At 37.3% G+C, this 12,358-nt stretch overlaps 1 protein-coding gene across 6 annotated transcripts in view; it reads right to left on the bottom strand.

Annotated features, from left to right (window-relative positions):
• Positions 1-416: 416 nt before the first annotated feature.
• Positions 417-12,358, bottom strand: part of LOC149083428 (alpha-tocopherol transfer protein-like) — a 37,214-nt gene continuing 25,272 nt past the window's right edge. For all 6 annotated transcript variants that reach the window (XM_089236718.1, XM_089236721.1, XM_089236722.1 and 3 more), the window contains 4 exons: positions 8,687-8,932; positions 7,215-7,408; positions 3,866-3,976; positions 417-844 (listed from right to left, as the gene is read on the bottom strand). In XM_089236718.1, the coding sequence (XP_089092844.1) occupies positions 674-844; positions 3,866-3,976; positions 7,215-7,408; positions 8,687-8,932 (722 nt within the window). In that variant the 3' untranslated portion in view covers positions 417-673. The remainder of the gene's footprint in view (positions 845-3,865; positions 3,977-7,214; positions 7,409-8,686; positions 8,933-12,358) is intronic.

Raw genomic sequence — 12,358 nt, 5'->3', positions numbered from 1 at the left:
AAAAAAAATCAATCGCTTTTTTTAAATCAGCGTACCCTTTCTACTTACACATCATGAAAATTCAATCATTTACTAATTTACTATCCTTACTTAAAAAAGTAGAAGACAGATGGCAGCAGCACCAGCAAGAACACGAAAAACAAGCACAACTCTCTGACGAAATACAACTCTGACAACATAAATACGTCAGGGCTACTTATATTTTCACACAGAACACGCTCCTGCGTGTATGCGATTCGTTAGAAATTCCGCTGAGAAATGTGTATCATGTGCGCTTATGGTTAAAGTACACGTGAAATAACAACCATGAAATGATGACAATCAAGATTGTTCTTTGTATTGTTGTAGCGCTGATTTTGAAATATTTGTCTGCGTCAGGAAAGCGGTTGAAAATAAAATCAAATATATCACCACTTACATTCAATTCTTTTATTAATCGCATCAACAAAGTTACATTTGAATTGAATTTTTCACACTTTTTCTTCAAAAAATAGAAGTCATCATGACACATTATTATGCACTTTGAATAATGCTCATAACAAAATGATGTTTTTATTGCTCTATACGTATGGGCGAAAATGATTATTCCAAGTTAATTCGATGATCATGGCATAATTTTTATGTCCTCCTCTTCTTCCTAAATGACTGACGAACAAAGAAGAATCTTCTACATTCAGGACTTCGATGATTCCATTATGGAAACAACGTAGTCTGGCGTTGATATCGTTTTGGTCCAAACGTTTTTATATTCGTCCTCTTCTTTCAGGTCTCCTCCGTATTCTACGGGTAGGACATTTTTCTGCACGTAATCAGAAACTCTGTGTGGTTTGTCGTGGAGTATAATCTGTGAATAAAAACCAGTTATTACGATGCGAAAAGAAAGTTTGCGTGGTTCAAATTAAAAAAGAGAATTAACACGTTTCAAAGACGAATATAAAATGTATATAAATGTTCGGCTTCAATTCCATTTTATATTCGTACAGTATTTTTCGGGGTCAATCTCTCTTTTTCTTTTATTTGAGCCTAATTCACGAGAAAATGGGGCGTATTCACTTAGGAGCCTCTTACAATTTGTAGACCCCTTCCCAAATTTGAACAAATCGTCCATTGATTGATCAAATATTTTTTACCTTAGTTCCATGGAGGAGAAGGGGAGAGAAATTGGTGCTTTCTTTACCCAATTTATCCCCTCAAGTCGAAATCAAATCCGGATTTCTCTTAAACAAAAGTAATGCGATGATGCAGTGCTTTCGAGTGCAATCGGAGCAGCGCCCAGAGCCACCAAATTTTCGTTGCCCCGAAATTTTAAAGGCTTAATCGCGTGTGCAGGTGACTTCCTTACAACATGGTTACGTTAATGCCACACATTCAGTCAGAACACACATTCCGGCATGCGTCGATTCGTTAAAAATTCCGAAGGGGAATGTGTACGAGTTACATGTACGGTTAACTTCCTGAGTGACATCTACGAGACATGTCGCCGCTTTAAAACTCTCTCGTTTCGGAAATGTTCTTCACCTACCGATTGATTCTACTTCGTTCTTTAATTTCCGATCCTGTATCACCACCGATAGATATCGCGCTCATTTGCCACCCAAACCCGCTGGTTGTAGATTTCGGTATGGCGATATACATTTATGATCGGAGTTGGTGTGCGGTAAAGTAGTAACAGGGATTTTCGCTGCAACCCGTTTACATGGCGTTTAGTTTATGCCGGTGTTCCCAACCCTTTCTTTCCACTGGTCACTTAGGTTGAAAGAAAGTGGTTGGCTCGAGATGGCTGAAAAAAGGAGCTAATAGTAGTTTTCGCGGTGCAAAGGATTATGGGAGACGAGGTCGGAGTCACCCACCATCCCTCGCCCAAAAAACATCTGGCTTCTTTTGAGGGATCTGAGTATCTCCTTTTTTGGCCCTACGTAGAAAAAAGTCATCATGAAGGTAATAATCACCAATGCAACCCCAATCTTATATATGTAAAACGGCTTAAGAGAGCTCAACATGCTCAACCTAATCAACCTAATCTCTTTCCCTAATCTGTCAGAGACCACTCATCAAGCTGTACCAACCGATCCCAGATCACCTATAAACGGTGTTGTGAAGTATACCCCCCCATTCCCCTTTGGGGACATATAGGAATATGCATACGGTATATAAATTATTGAGTATTTTTCTGTTCCTCGGTTTATTATTACCAGAGCTGGGAGGTGTGGGGGGGGGGGCAAACATCTGCACAAAATTGAGAAAAAGTCTTCTTGAGAAAAGATGTGACATTTTACAGAGGGTGTGGTTATTAGGGGATTCCCTACTACTCCCATTAGCTCCATGCCATCTGTGACTTTGCTAGCAATCCCATCGATACCCTGATCAAGTATAGCGATAAAAAATGCAAAAATGTATGGGCCCAAGCACACTTCCTTGAGGGACTCCACTTGTGACATCTGTCCAATCAGAGAATTCCCCGTTCACCATAACCCGTTGTGACCTAACTCTCAACCCAGGGCCGTCATTTCAACTTTTCTCCGGGAGGGGACAAGAATATGTACTCAATGTATGTATGTATATTTGTGTGTGTGTGTATATATATATATTATATATTGTTTAGTGCAATGGTCGATAGAGCTTGGACGGTGCACGGTATGAAATGAAATGTATTTTCAAAAGCCAGGGGGTGGGAGGGGGCAACGGCCCCCCGACCCCCCCCCCCCCCCCCCAAATGACGGGCCTGTTTCAACCACGATTCTATTCAATTCAGCAAGTTGCCCGCAATCCCATTCTCGTATATACGCTTCAAGACTTTACAATGTTGGACTCGATAGAATGCCTTGTGAAAATCAAGGATTTGTTTCTGCTGCCTCATTACATCCATTAGTAATGCATCTAAAAAAATATTTTGGGTCAGAGCCAATGTTATCTGACAACCTAGATTCGACTTCTTCCTTACTATCCCTCATCGCTTTCTTCAATTCACATCTTTTATCAGTTAACAATGATAGGTCACCTCGTCCACTTTTATGCTCTCCGAATGCATTCTTTTCAAGATAAAGATTATCCGTAAATCAGAGGGGTGTGATGTATAAACGCATTTTTTATACGAACGAAGGGTATAATATCGTGCTAAACAGAGGTTAAACTCGTACTAAATTCTTCCCCATTGACTAATCATCCCATTTTATTCGAACCGGTCTTTGAAAATTCCTGCTTTCCTTTCTCTCAAAAGATGGAAGTTGATTCTCCGAAAACAAGAAACCATTCTTTCGTTATCAGCTCCGCTTATAGAGAAAAGTAACGACACCATGATCACTTGAAGAAAACTCTTCCCTCCCCCGAAACATGCTCAACCAGATTCTCGGAACTAGTGATAACTTAATCCGAAATAGTAGTACCCCTAGTGACTTCTGATACATGTTGATACAAAAAATTATCGAGCACTAAATTTAATAAAGTATCTTTCATATCGATCTCTAGCTGTAGGTTTTTCCCAATCGAGATAAAAATGTAGGAAAAATGCAGAATTACAGAATTCGGAATTATGTCTATGTAGGTAAAAATGTAAAGAGACCCAGAATTATTTCCTTCTAGATGAAAATGCAGATTTTGAGAACTGATGAAAATTCAGAATTTATGAAAGAAATTACTGTTAGCATAAAAGCGGGACCCGGTGTGACTGCACCTGTTGCACACTCCTAAGGACGGCTCTGTGTGATAGAAGCTACGGGTATAACATAGGATCCTATGAGTTGGCTTTAGTTGGGGGCAGTGAGGAAAGAAGTCCGAAGAAGTGGGTGGAGGAACAAAAATTTTTTGTGAAACTCTGCTTTTATATTAAGATATATAACCAACAAATACAGAATTCTTGATGACTTACCCTATTTTTGATCTTTTCGGAGCATACTTGAAGCAAGAGAGAACACGCAATTCTGGCAAGCGCTGAAGGGTTCACCAAATGAATGGCTTTTACTCTCGAAGGAAGGCAATCCTATGTGTATGAGAATGAAATTCGACTTGCTTAGAAACAAAAGGCAGTTATAATTTTTTTCTTGGGGTGGGGGAGAGAGCATAAAAAAAATTCATGTAGAATAATCACAATCATAATATTAGGAAAATCGCGCGTGAAATCATTAAATAAGTTTTCAGGCCTCTATCATTAATCAGTTGAACCAGTGAAAAATATCCGCCCTAATAGCACCGTGATTTTTCACACCGATCCTGTACAAATCTGCCTTAATATCGGGTCCAAGATTATACTTGAGGCCGAGCCGTTCAGAACGAGCTTAGAACGCATCTCGGTGCCTATAATTACAGGGCCGCCATTACCAAACGATGGGCTAGAGCCGTAACTGGAAACAAAAATGCACTTTATCGCACGGGGCAAACCAAACATTCATTTCGGTGTATTCCCACCTTCATGATTTTGAATGAATAAAATGTGAATTCAGCACCCGGGACAGCACAAACACAGCTGTCTCTTAAGCAATCTCTTAATTCCGTGGTGTTCGGGTCAGAATAGGATATCTCCAAAAAATGGCTTTTTAATCTAAAAGTAAGTCTTGCCAATTATATCTAATTAGAAGTGGGATAAATGCACAAATACGTGCGTGCGACTAAACAACATGCTAATGTATATTTTCATTTGTATTGGTGTTTATGCTTTATTTTTGATTTTTAAATGACAATGAAAATGCTTATAGATCAAAAATGTGATTTTGGAGTTATGTTCTGACACCACAGAATTGCGGCCTCGCGGCGAAGAGTCCGTTCGTGCCATGAATAAGTTTCACAAAGTCCTTGTAACAATTTTAAACGTTTCGTAGTTGAAGTTGAGGATCGGACACTTTGTTTTACTGTAACAAAAAAATATCAGTTCACACACATTTCCCCTTTTCATTTCTACCACTGCAAGTGAATGTTAAGTTCGTTCTTCTTTTCACTAAAGCATGTTGCCCGTTGCTCTCTCTCTCTCTCTCTCTGCTGCATCTGTTACACACACGCACACACCCGTAGGATGGTATTTCTCAAAGTGTGTGTTATGGCTTCTAAAGAAGGTGCCAACCTTTGTGAGGGGTGTCATGGTGGGGCTGGTGATATTGATGTGCAAACCTGTTCGGTGCTTGGAAGCGGCTCTTTATTAGACTATTCTGGGGAGCCAAGGATAGCAGTTGACTAGGCCAAGGGAGAAGCGGCTGACATTAGTTGAAGCTTGTGAACTGTTAACGTGCTAATTAGTTTTCGCAAACTACGTTAAGTAATTGAAAATAATTTTAAGTGATAAAAAATGATTTAAACTTTTGTTACAATATTTTCCGTTTGGAATGAGTTCGGAATTGAGGAAAGATATCGAAATTAAAAAAAAATTCCAATGGGAAAGCATTGTGCCCTCTAAATGTTTGTGCCAAATGTGGAAAGCCATACACACATGCCACTTGAAAAAACAATTTTTTTTCCATCGGTATTTTTTACTGTTATTAGTTTGAACGCGCCAATCAAAGAATTGTTTTGTGCCGAATGGAACTTCACCGTTAGTTTCTCGAATTTTCCCCTCTCTCCGAATTCCTCAGCAACCTCAATTAGAATCTCACATGATGCATCAAACACAACTGGTTTTTCATATTTTCATCTCGCTAACCCGACGCTCGATGTAGATATCAAATTCCTAGGCTGTGGCCGGGTGCCCTCCATGGGTCTCATAAGAGGCTCGAGAATTTTTTTTTTACTATTGTGGGACCTTTTTCTGGAGCCGACGACTATGTTTTTTGGGTCTACGAAGCTTTATTTTTTGCCCTTTAACTAGGATTTGACGTGTCCTGTGCAGCCGCACGGCTCAAGAGATGCCCATGACTTTAGATGGTCTTGTTTATGATAATATATGACTGCATATTTTATTCTGGTATCCGGAATCCGCGCCCGAGTGGCGTGGTGGCAAGATTCTCGTCTATCGCCGTGAAGGTTGCCGACAGGTCCAACCAGGGAAATGATAGGTTTAGGTTCGTTTAAGTTCGAACCAGGGGAAGAATATAGATGGCCGGAGATGGTGTTTGGCGAATTAACATCTAAAACTCTACCAAGGGCTGTCTTGAGAGAGCATAATGGGACCCATGGACAATGATATGCTCTGTCCCTTGTTCCACAGTCCTGAAGTATCATTAGTCCCCCCTATTTCGAATCTTATTTTTTTTACAACATGAGGCATCCTTATAATTTTGGGGCCCAGCCCATTGGTTAATACGAACCTGTTTCTATCTCAGTTTCAACGGGAAATAATTTCATAAAGGCTGTCTAATCAAATTTGACTGTACAGTAAAACCTCTCTTAACGGACACCCCTCAGATGCGGTTACCCCTCTTTTACGGCCAAATAAGAATTTTCCCTTGTATAATAAAATAACGCATTTCAAACTCCTTCTTAATGGTTACCCCTCTGTTATGGATGAATTTTTCTGCACCACCTGTGTCCGCAAAAGAGAGGGTTTACTGTGCATGTATGTATGTAAGGAAATGCACTCGTAAATTTACAGCAAAGTCATGGGCTTCCAAGGGCCAAGGGTGGCGCTTACTGGGCTGCAGCTCGGGTCCCAGAACGATTCTTATTTTTTTTTCTCGTGAAAATTCTTGCCTGGGGCACGTCAAAGATCTAAGCCGAGGGCCCGGATTCAGGAAGTGGGGGTCCCTTGCCTAGGGGCCTCTGCAGCAGTATGCAGGGTAATGAGCAAAGTATTATTAAAAGCAGTGTTGCCACCAGTAAAAAAATTAAACAACCAGGTATTTTGAAATTCGCATAAAAAATTAAAATCGCATCCTTGATACATTGACTCATTAACTGGAAAAAAAATTTAACTAGAAAATTTTTGCCAGTAATATTGTCAATTATGTAGCTTAGTTTGCTTCGAACATAGATTTTTTATTTTTTCGCCGAAAAACGATCACACAACCAGTTTTAAAATACATCAACTCAGTTGGCAACACTTGAAAAGCGCCAAGCTCAGTGTCTTGATTTCAACCCTCCACCCCTTCTTTCAGCGTGAAACCTTGGAAAAAGAGCAATTTCTTTGTCATAGACTAGGGTTGGCCAACCGTGGCACGTGAAAGCTTTTCCAAAATTAAAAAAATTCAATTCCATTTTTAAATCAAAATTCTCTTCGAATTCTAAACTATCTTTCTGTGATGAATGAGAAAAAGAAATATCAAAGTATATACTCATATTTTGAAATATCTACGTACTATTAATATTTGATACAAGGCGTAGACGTAGAAAGGCGTGAAGTATTTCATGTATCGCAGCGCATGATTCTGGAAATCGTATATAATGATAATACCATTAACTTGTGACATGGGATCTTTCAAACAGTTCAGAACGCTTATCATTGTATGTCTTATGTACTCTTCAAAGCTAGATTTCGATGTATTCCATCTACCTATTAAATAGCCAAATGTGACAGAATGAATCGCAATTTCAGAAAAATGAGAGAACTCCATACTCATCGAGAGACATCAAAATTGCGATTAATGAATTTCTTCCCCAAACTAAACAAAAATAATACCATTAATCCTTCTTCATAGATAAAAATTTAGCAATATATTTTAATTATACCACTACGTGCAAGACTACTACGTAAAGAGTAACATCATTACGCAGGAATGAATACATATAGAACCCGTCTATTTGGTATTTTTTTCAAAATAATTACCCTGTGCAATTACGCATTTTTGCCAAGGTTCATACAAAGATGTGAATGCGGATTGCAAGCATCCTTTGTCACATCCTCCACTGCCTTCGTCGCTGCACGTCTTCGGAGCCTGAGAATCGATGCCTCTTGAGCAAATTCTTTATCCGAGCTAAAAGGAAAAAAAGTCAAACGGCCCAAGATCAGGGAAATAAGGTGATTGTGAAGGAATCGGAATGTGATGTTTTACCGGTAAATCCGACACAGGAGGGACCCGTGAGCCGGCGCATTATCGTGATGGAGCACCCCAAGACTTCTCCTTCCAAAGATCTGGAAACTTACGTCTCACCCTATCCTGCACGCGTTATGTAGCATACATTAAGCCCTGCGATCGAAGGCTATATAGCTCTGTAGCTTTAGCAAAAAACACACGACGGACATTAAGAGGGTTGGCACCAAGGTTTCTAGAATATATAAGTTGGCACCACCCCTCGAACTTGGCTCCGATGGCTCTCGATTCGGGAATAATTTCCGTCTCGCCCAGTCAGATCTGTACTGAGTAGGATGGCGCCATCCGGTTTACGAACTTTACCTGAATATCCTTACGGATGGGACAGGGGTGTACAGATGCATCACCGAATCATGAGGACATTTAAGGATTGACAGGACCCTCTTGGTGTCATATTACTTCTCAAAGCATCACGTTTCGATGTTTCCGCAACCAGCTTATTCCTGTAATCTTGGCCCATGTGACTTTTTTCCTTTTCCTCGGATAAAGAATTTTGTTAACGGCAACGATTCTCAGACTCCAAAGAAGTGCAACGACGAAGGCACTGGAGGATGTGACAAAATAAAAGGATTGTAATTCATATTTACATCTTCGTATGGACAATGGCAAAAATGCATTATTGCACAGAGTTAACTCCGAAGGAAATACCAGATAAACACGTTCCATCTGTATTCATTCTTCCGTAATAATATAGGTCTCGGAATTTTTTGAACGTAGCAGTTGCATTTTTAAGTACTTACCCAGTCTAATAACACAGACAACGCACCCGTCTTTATCTCTGTGAGGCAAAAATTTCAAAGTATCTTCGTTTATGAGTCTATCTGTCACTTCTGGATCGAGTGTCATAAAAAATTTCGGATTCTTCTTGATGAAAGCGACCGTTTTCTTGATGGAAGCCAAAGCTTCTAGTGTCCGATACTTCCGGCCTCTCAAGTACATGACGATGACATCGTCGTTGAACCATTTGTCTTCGATACCTTCCTCTTCTGAGTTGATAAAAACATGACAAAATCGAAAATCATAAAAAATGAGTTCGTAAAATCACATCGCATACATTTTTAGTATCGGAATCACGGCCGTGATACAACCACAGCCATAGATCTGAAAATACAAATGAACAAAGAAATATTTTAAAAACGTTTCAAAACCTGTCTGTTTCATTGATAATAACGAACTTCGAGTTAATTTACCGGATTCACAGGGCCAGAGCCACCCTTAGGGATGTCCGACCGCACCTACAGCATATCACGGGCTCCACGCTTCATGGGACCCCGCAATTAAGGGTACATTTATTTTAGAATTTTTCCCAATTTTTAAACTATTTATTGTATCAATTTTTAATTTTCGTCGAAATTCTGGCATTACTTCCTCCGTAAATTCTGAATTTTCAGCGATTCTGGAAGTTTTTTCTTCCGTTGATTCCGAATTTCCGTCGATTCTGGGCTTTTTTCTTTGATTAATTCTGAATTTTCATTCGAGCAAGAATTATTTATTTCAATTATTTTCAAATCAAGTCGAAAAGTTTAATTAATTTCAGTAATCGTTTCCCCCTCATTAGTTTGAAATTACTTTCTGGGCCGAATTTCCATCAATTCTTGTGCTAACTTACACTTAGCTATGTATGACATGAATGTCGTTCTCCACTTGTTAATACAAGATATACGGAAGACTGGATGTTGTGAAGATATTTATTATTTGAGATGTTAATTTTTTAAGGAAGGAAAAAACTCATCTCTGCCTCTACCGGGAGTCGAACCCGGATCCCTCGATTGCCGGACGAGTGCTCTGACCACTAAGCTACAGAGGAGATAGAGATATATACGCTCTAGCGAAGGAAAATCTCTATCTCCAAAAAAAAAAAAAAAAAAAAAAAAAAATTAACATCTCATATAATAAATATCTTCACAACATCCAGTCTTCTGTATATCTTGAACTTAGCTATGTGTTTGGAATTTTTTGTGTAGGTATTTCTCTGCATTCTCCTGCATATTCTCAAATATTGTAGATGTGCAAGTTCCCTTTCCGCACAAAATATACAAAAGTGAAGAAGGAGGGGGGGGGGGTCATAAATATTTTTGGTGCTGCCCCGGCATTGTTGACAGGCACCCGGCGCTTATTATTTTTGCACCGGGCTCCGCGTCTAGTGAGGGCTATCCTGGCGAGGGTGCTTTTGAGAAACTCCGAAAGTTGAGACGGCAACGGACAACAAAATTTCAAGTTCCCAAAAGTTGAATTAGAACCACAACTCATAAAAACCACAAAACTGAAGTACATTAAGAACAATTTCAACACTTGTGAAAGTAATAAAAGGCTGCAATGGAAATGTATAAATGAAACCATTTTGAACAAAAATATAAAGAACAACAAATTACCAGAATTCCAATGTGCTTCAGATATGGCTGAAAGATTCAATGTCGATTTCATAAACAGAAATTTGGAGGATGTAGAAGAAAATGAACATTATTTTTGCACAGCACAAACAAATAATAATAATGGAAGTAATTCTATGTTTTATTTTGAAACCACTGATGCAATAATAAATGATGTGATTAAAGAAATGAAAGAAAACAAATCAAGTGGGTACGATAAAATTACCCCTAAAATGATTAAAATTATTTCAACATACCATTTAGACGTAGTAAGAAATCTCATAAATTCATCAATATCAAATGGACTTTTTTATCCGGAACTCAAATATTCCTTGGTACATCCAATTTACAAAAAAGGAGATGCAACCGATTTAATAAATTACAGACCAATTTCTATTCTACCTGTTTTTTCAAAAGTTATGGAAAAATGTATGAAAAAACAACTTCTAAATTTCTTAAATCATCAAAAATTTTTTGCCACCAACCAATACGGATTCCAAAAGAAAAAAAATACAGAAATGGCTATAATTGATTTATGTAATCGTTTAAACAATGGATATAACTTAAACAAATACTCAATAACCGTATTCCTAGATCTTAAACGAGCCTTTGATTACGTTGACCTTAATATCCTAACTAAGAAACTTTACTCAGCTGGCATCCGTGGTAATATATTGAAATGGTTTGAAACATATTATTACAATAGACAACAAGCAGTTAAAATAAATGAAAAAATTAGTACATTCTTGGAAGTAAAAAAAGGCGTACCTCAGGGATCAGTTCTGGGACCTGTACTTTTCCTCATATATATAAACGAATTTCGTAAACTAGAACTAAATGGAAACTTAATATCTTTTGCCGATGATACAGTACTGTATGTAGAAGAGATGGAAATGGAAAATTTATTAAAAAAAGTAGAAGAAGAAGACCTTTTCAAAATAAATAGTTGGCTAAGTAAAAACAAACTGCAAATAAATATTCAAAAAACTAAATATTTTTGCTTAAAGACAAAAAACATAAATAATTTTAATAATATACATATAAAAATTCATAACCATTCCCCTAGTCATAGTATATCATACTGTAACTGCCAAGAAATAAATAGAGTTTTCGACTACAATTATCTGGGCATAATAATACAGGACGACCTAAAATGGAATTTGCATTGTGGAAAAATAACTAAAAGAATTCGAACTTTTGCAGCGGTATTATATAGACTTAAAAATGCAATAGATGAAAAATTTTTTAAAGATATATTTTATGCATGGATATATTCAATTGTAACGTATGGAATCTGTGCCTGGGGTGGTGCATATTATACTAACATAAATAAATTAGATAATATATATAATAAAATCAGATTCACAATAAAAACTAATCCCACTAACCAAAACAAAACTGAGTGCCATGCATTATCCATAAGACAAAACTATATATACAGAATAATAAAATTTGTTATAGCAAATGAAGAATGGTTAATAAAGAATCGAAACAGATCTTCAAGTAGATTAAGTATGGAATATCAAGTGCCAAAAACAAATAAAACTCTATTCAAAAAAAGTTTTAGTTACACTGCTCCAAAGGTATTAAATAAATACCAAACTGCTAATTATACTAATAAAAGATTGAATTATAATATTTTTGATTTTGCAAAGAGCATTGTGTTTGAAACAATAATACAATAGAAATATTTACTAATACCTATACGTTTATTTTATTTTTACAATACGTGTTTAATTTTTGTGCATAGAGATATCTAACATAAATATCTATATTTTCAACAATTTTCATGAACACTAATCACAATTTGAAGAGATAATACTACGAACAAGATGTATTTTTAGTTTTAATTTTAAATATTTTCAACATATTTTTTTGATGTTTTAAAAATCCAATTATTGTGCGTGCACACGATCATAAATTACTAATGTTTTTTTTTTTGTTGTTTTTTTGTTTATGATAATAGAACAATAATGAAAGTTGCTTGAAAAATAGAAATATAATATTACAAATTATTCGACCTTCTGGAAGGACAAGTAGTCC

The sequence above is a fragment of the Pholcus phalangioides genome, unplaced genomic scaffold (assembly GCF_987345545.1).
Source record: "Pholcus phalangioides strain wild (caught in Gottingen) unplaced genomic scaffold, Ppha-v1.0 ptg000009l_1, whole genome shotgun sequence".
Taxonomy (NCBI): Eukaryota; Metazoa; Arthropoda; class Arachnida; order Araneae; family Pholcidae; genus Pholcus; species Pholcus phalangioides.
Note: the sequence above shows the minus strand (reverse complement) of the source record. Positions and strands in the feature narration are given on the sequence as shown.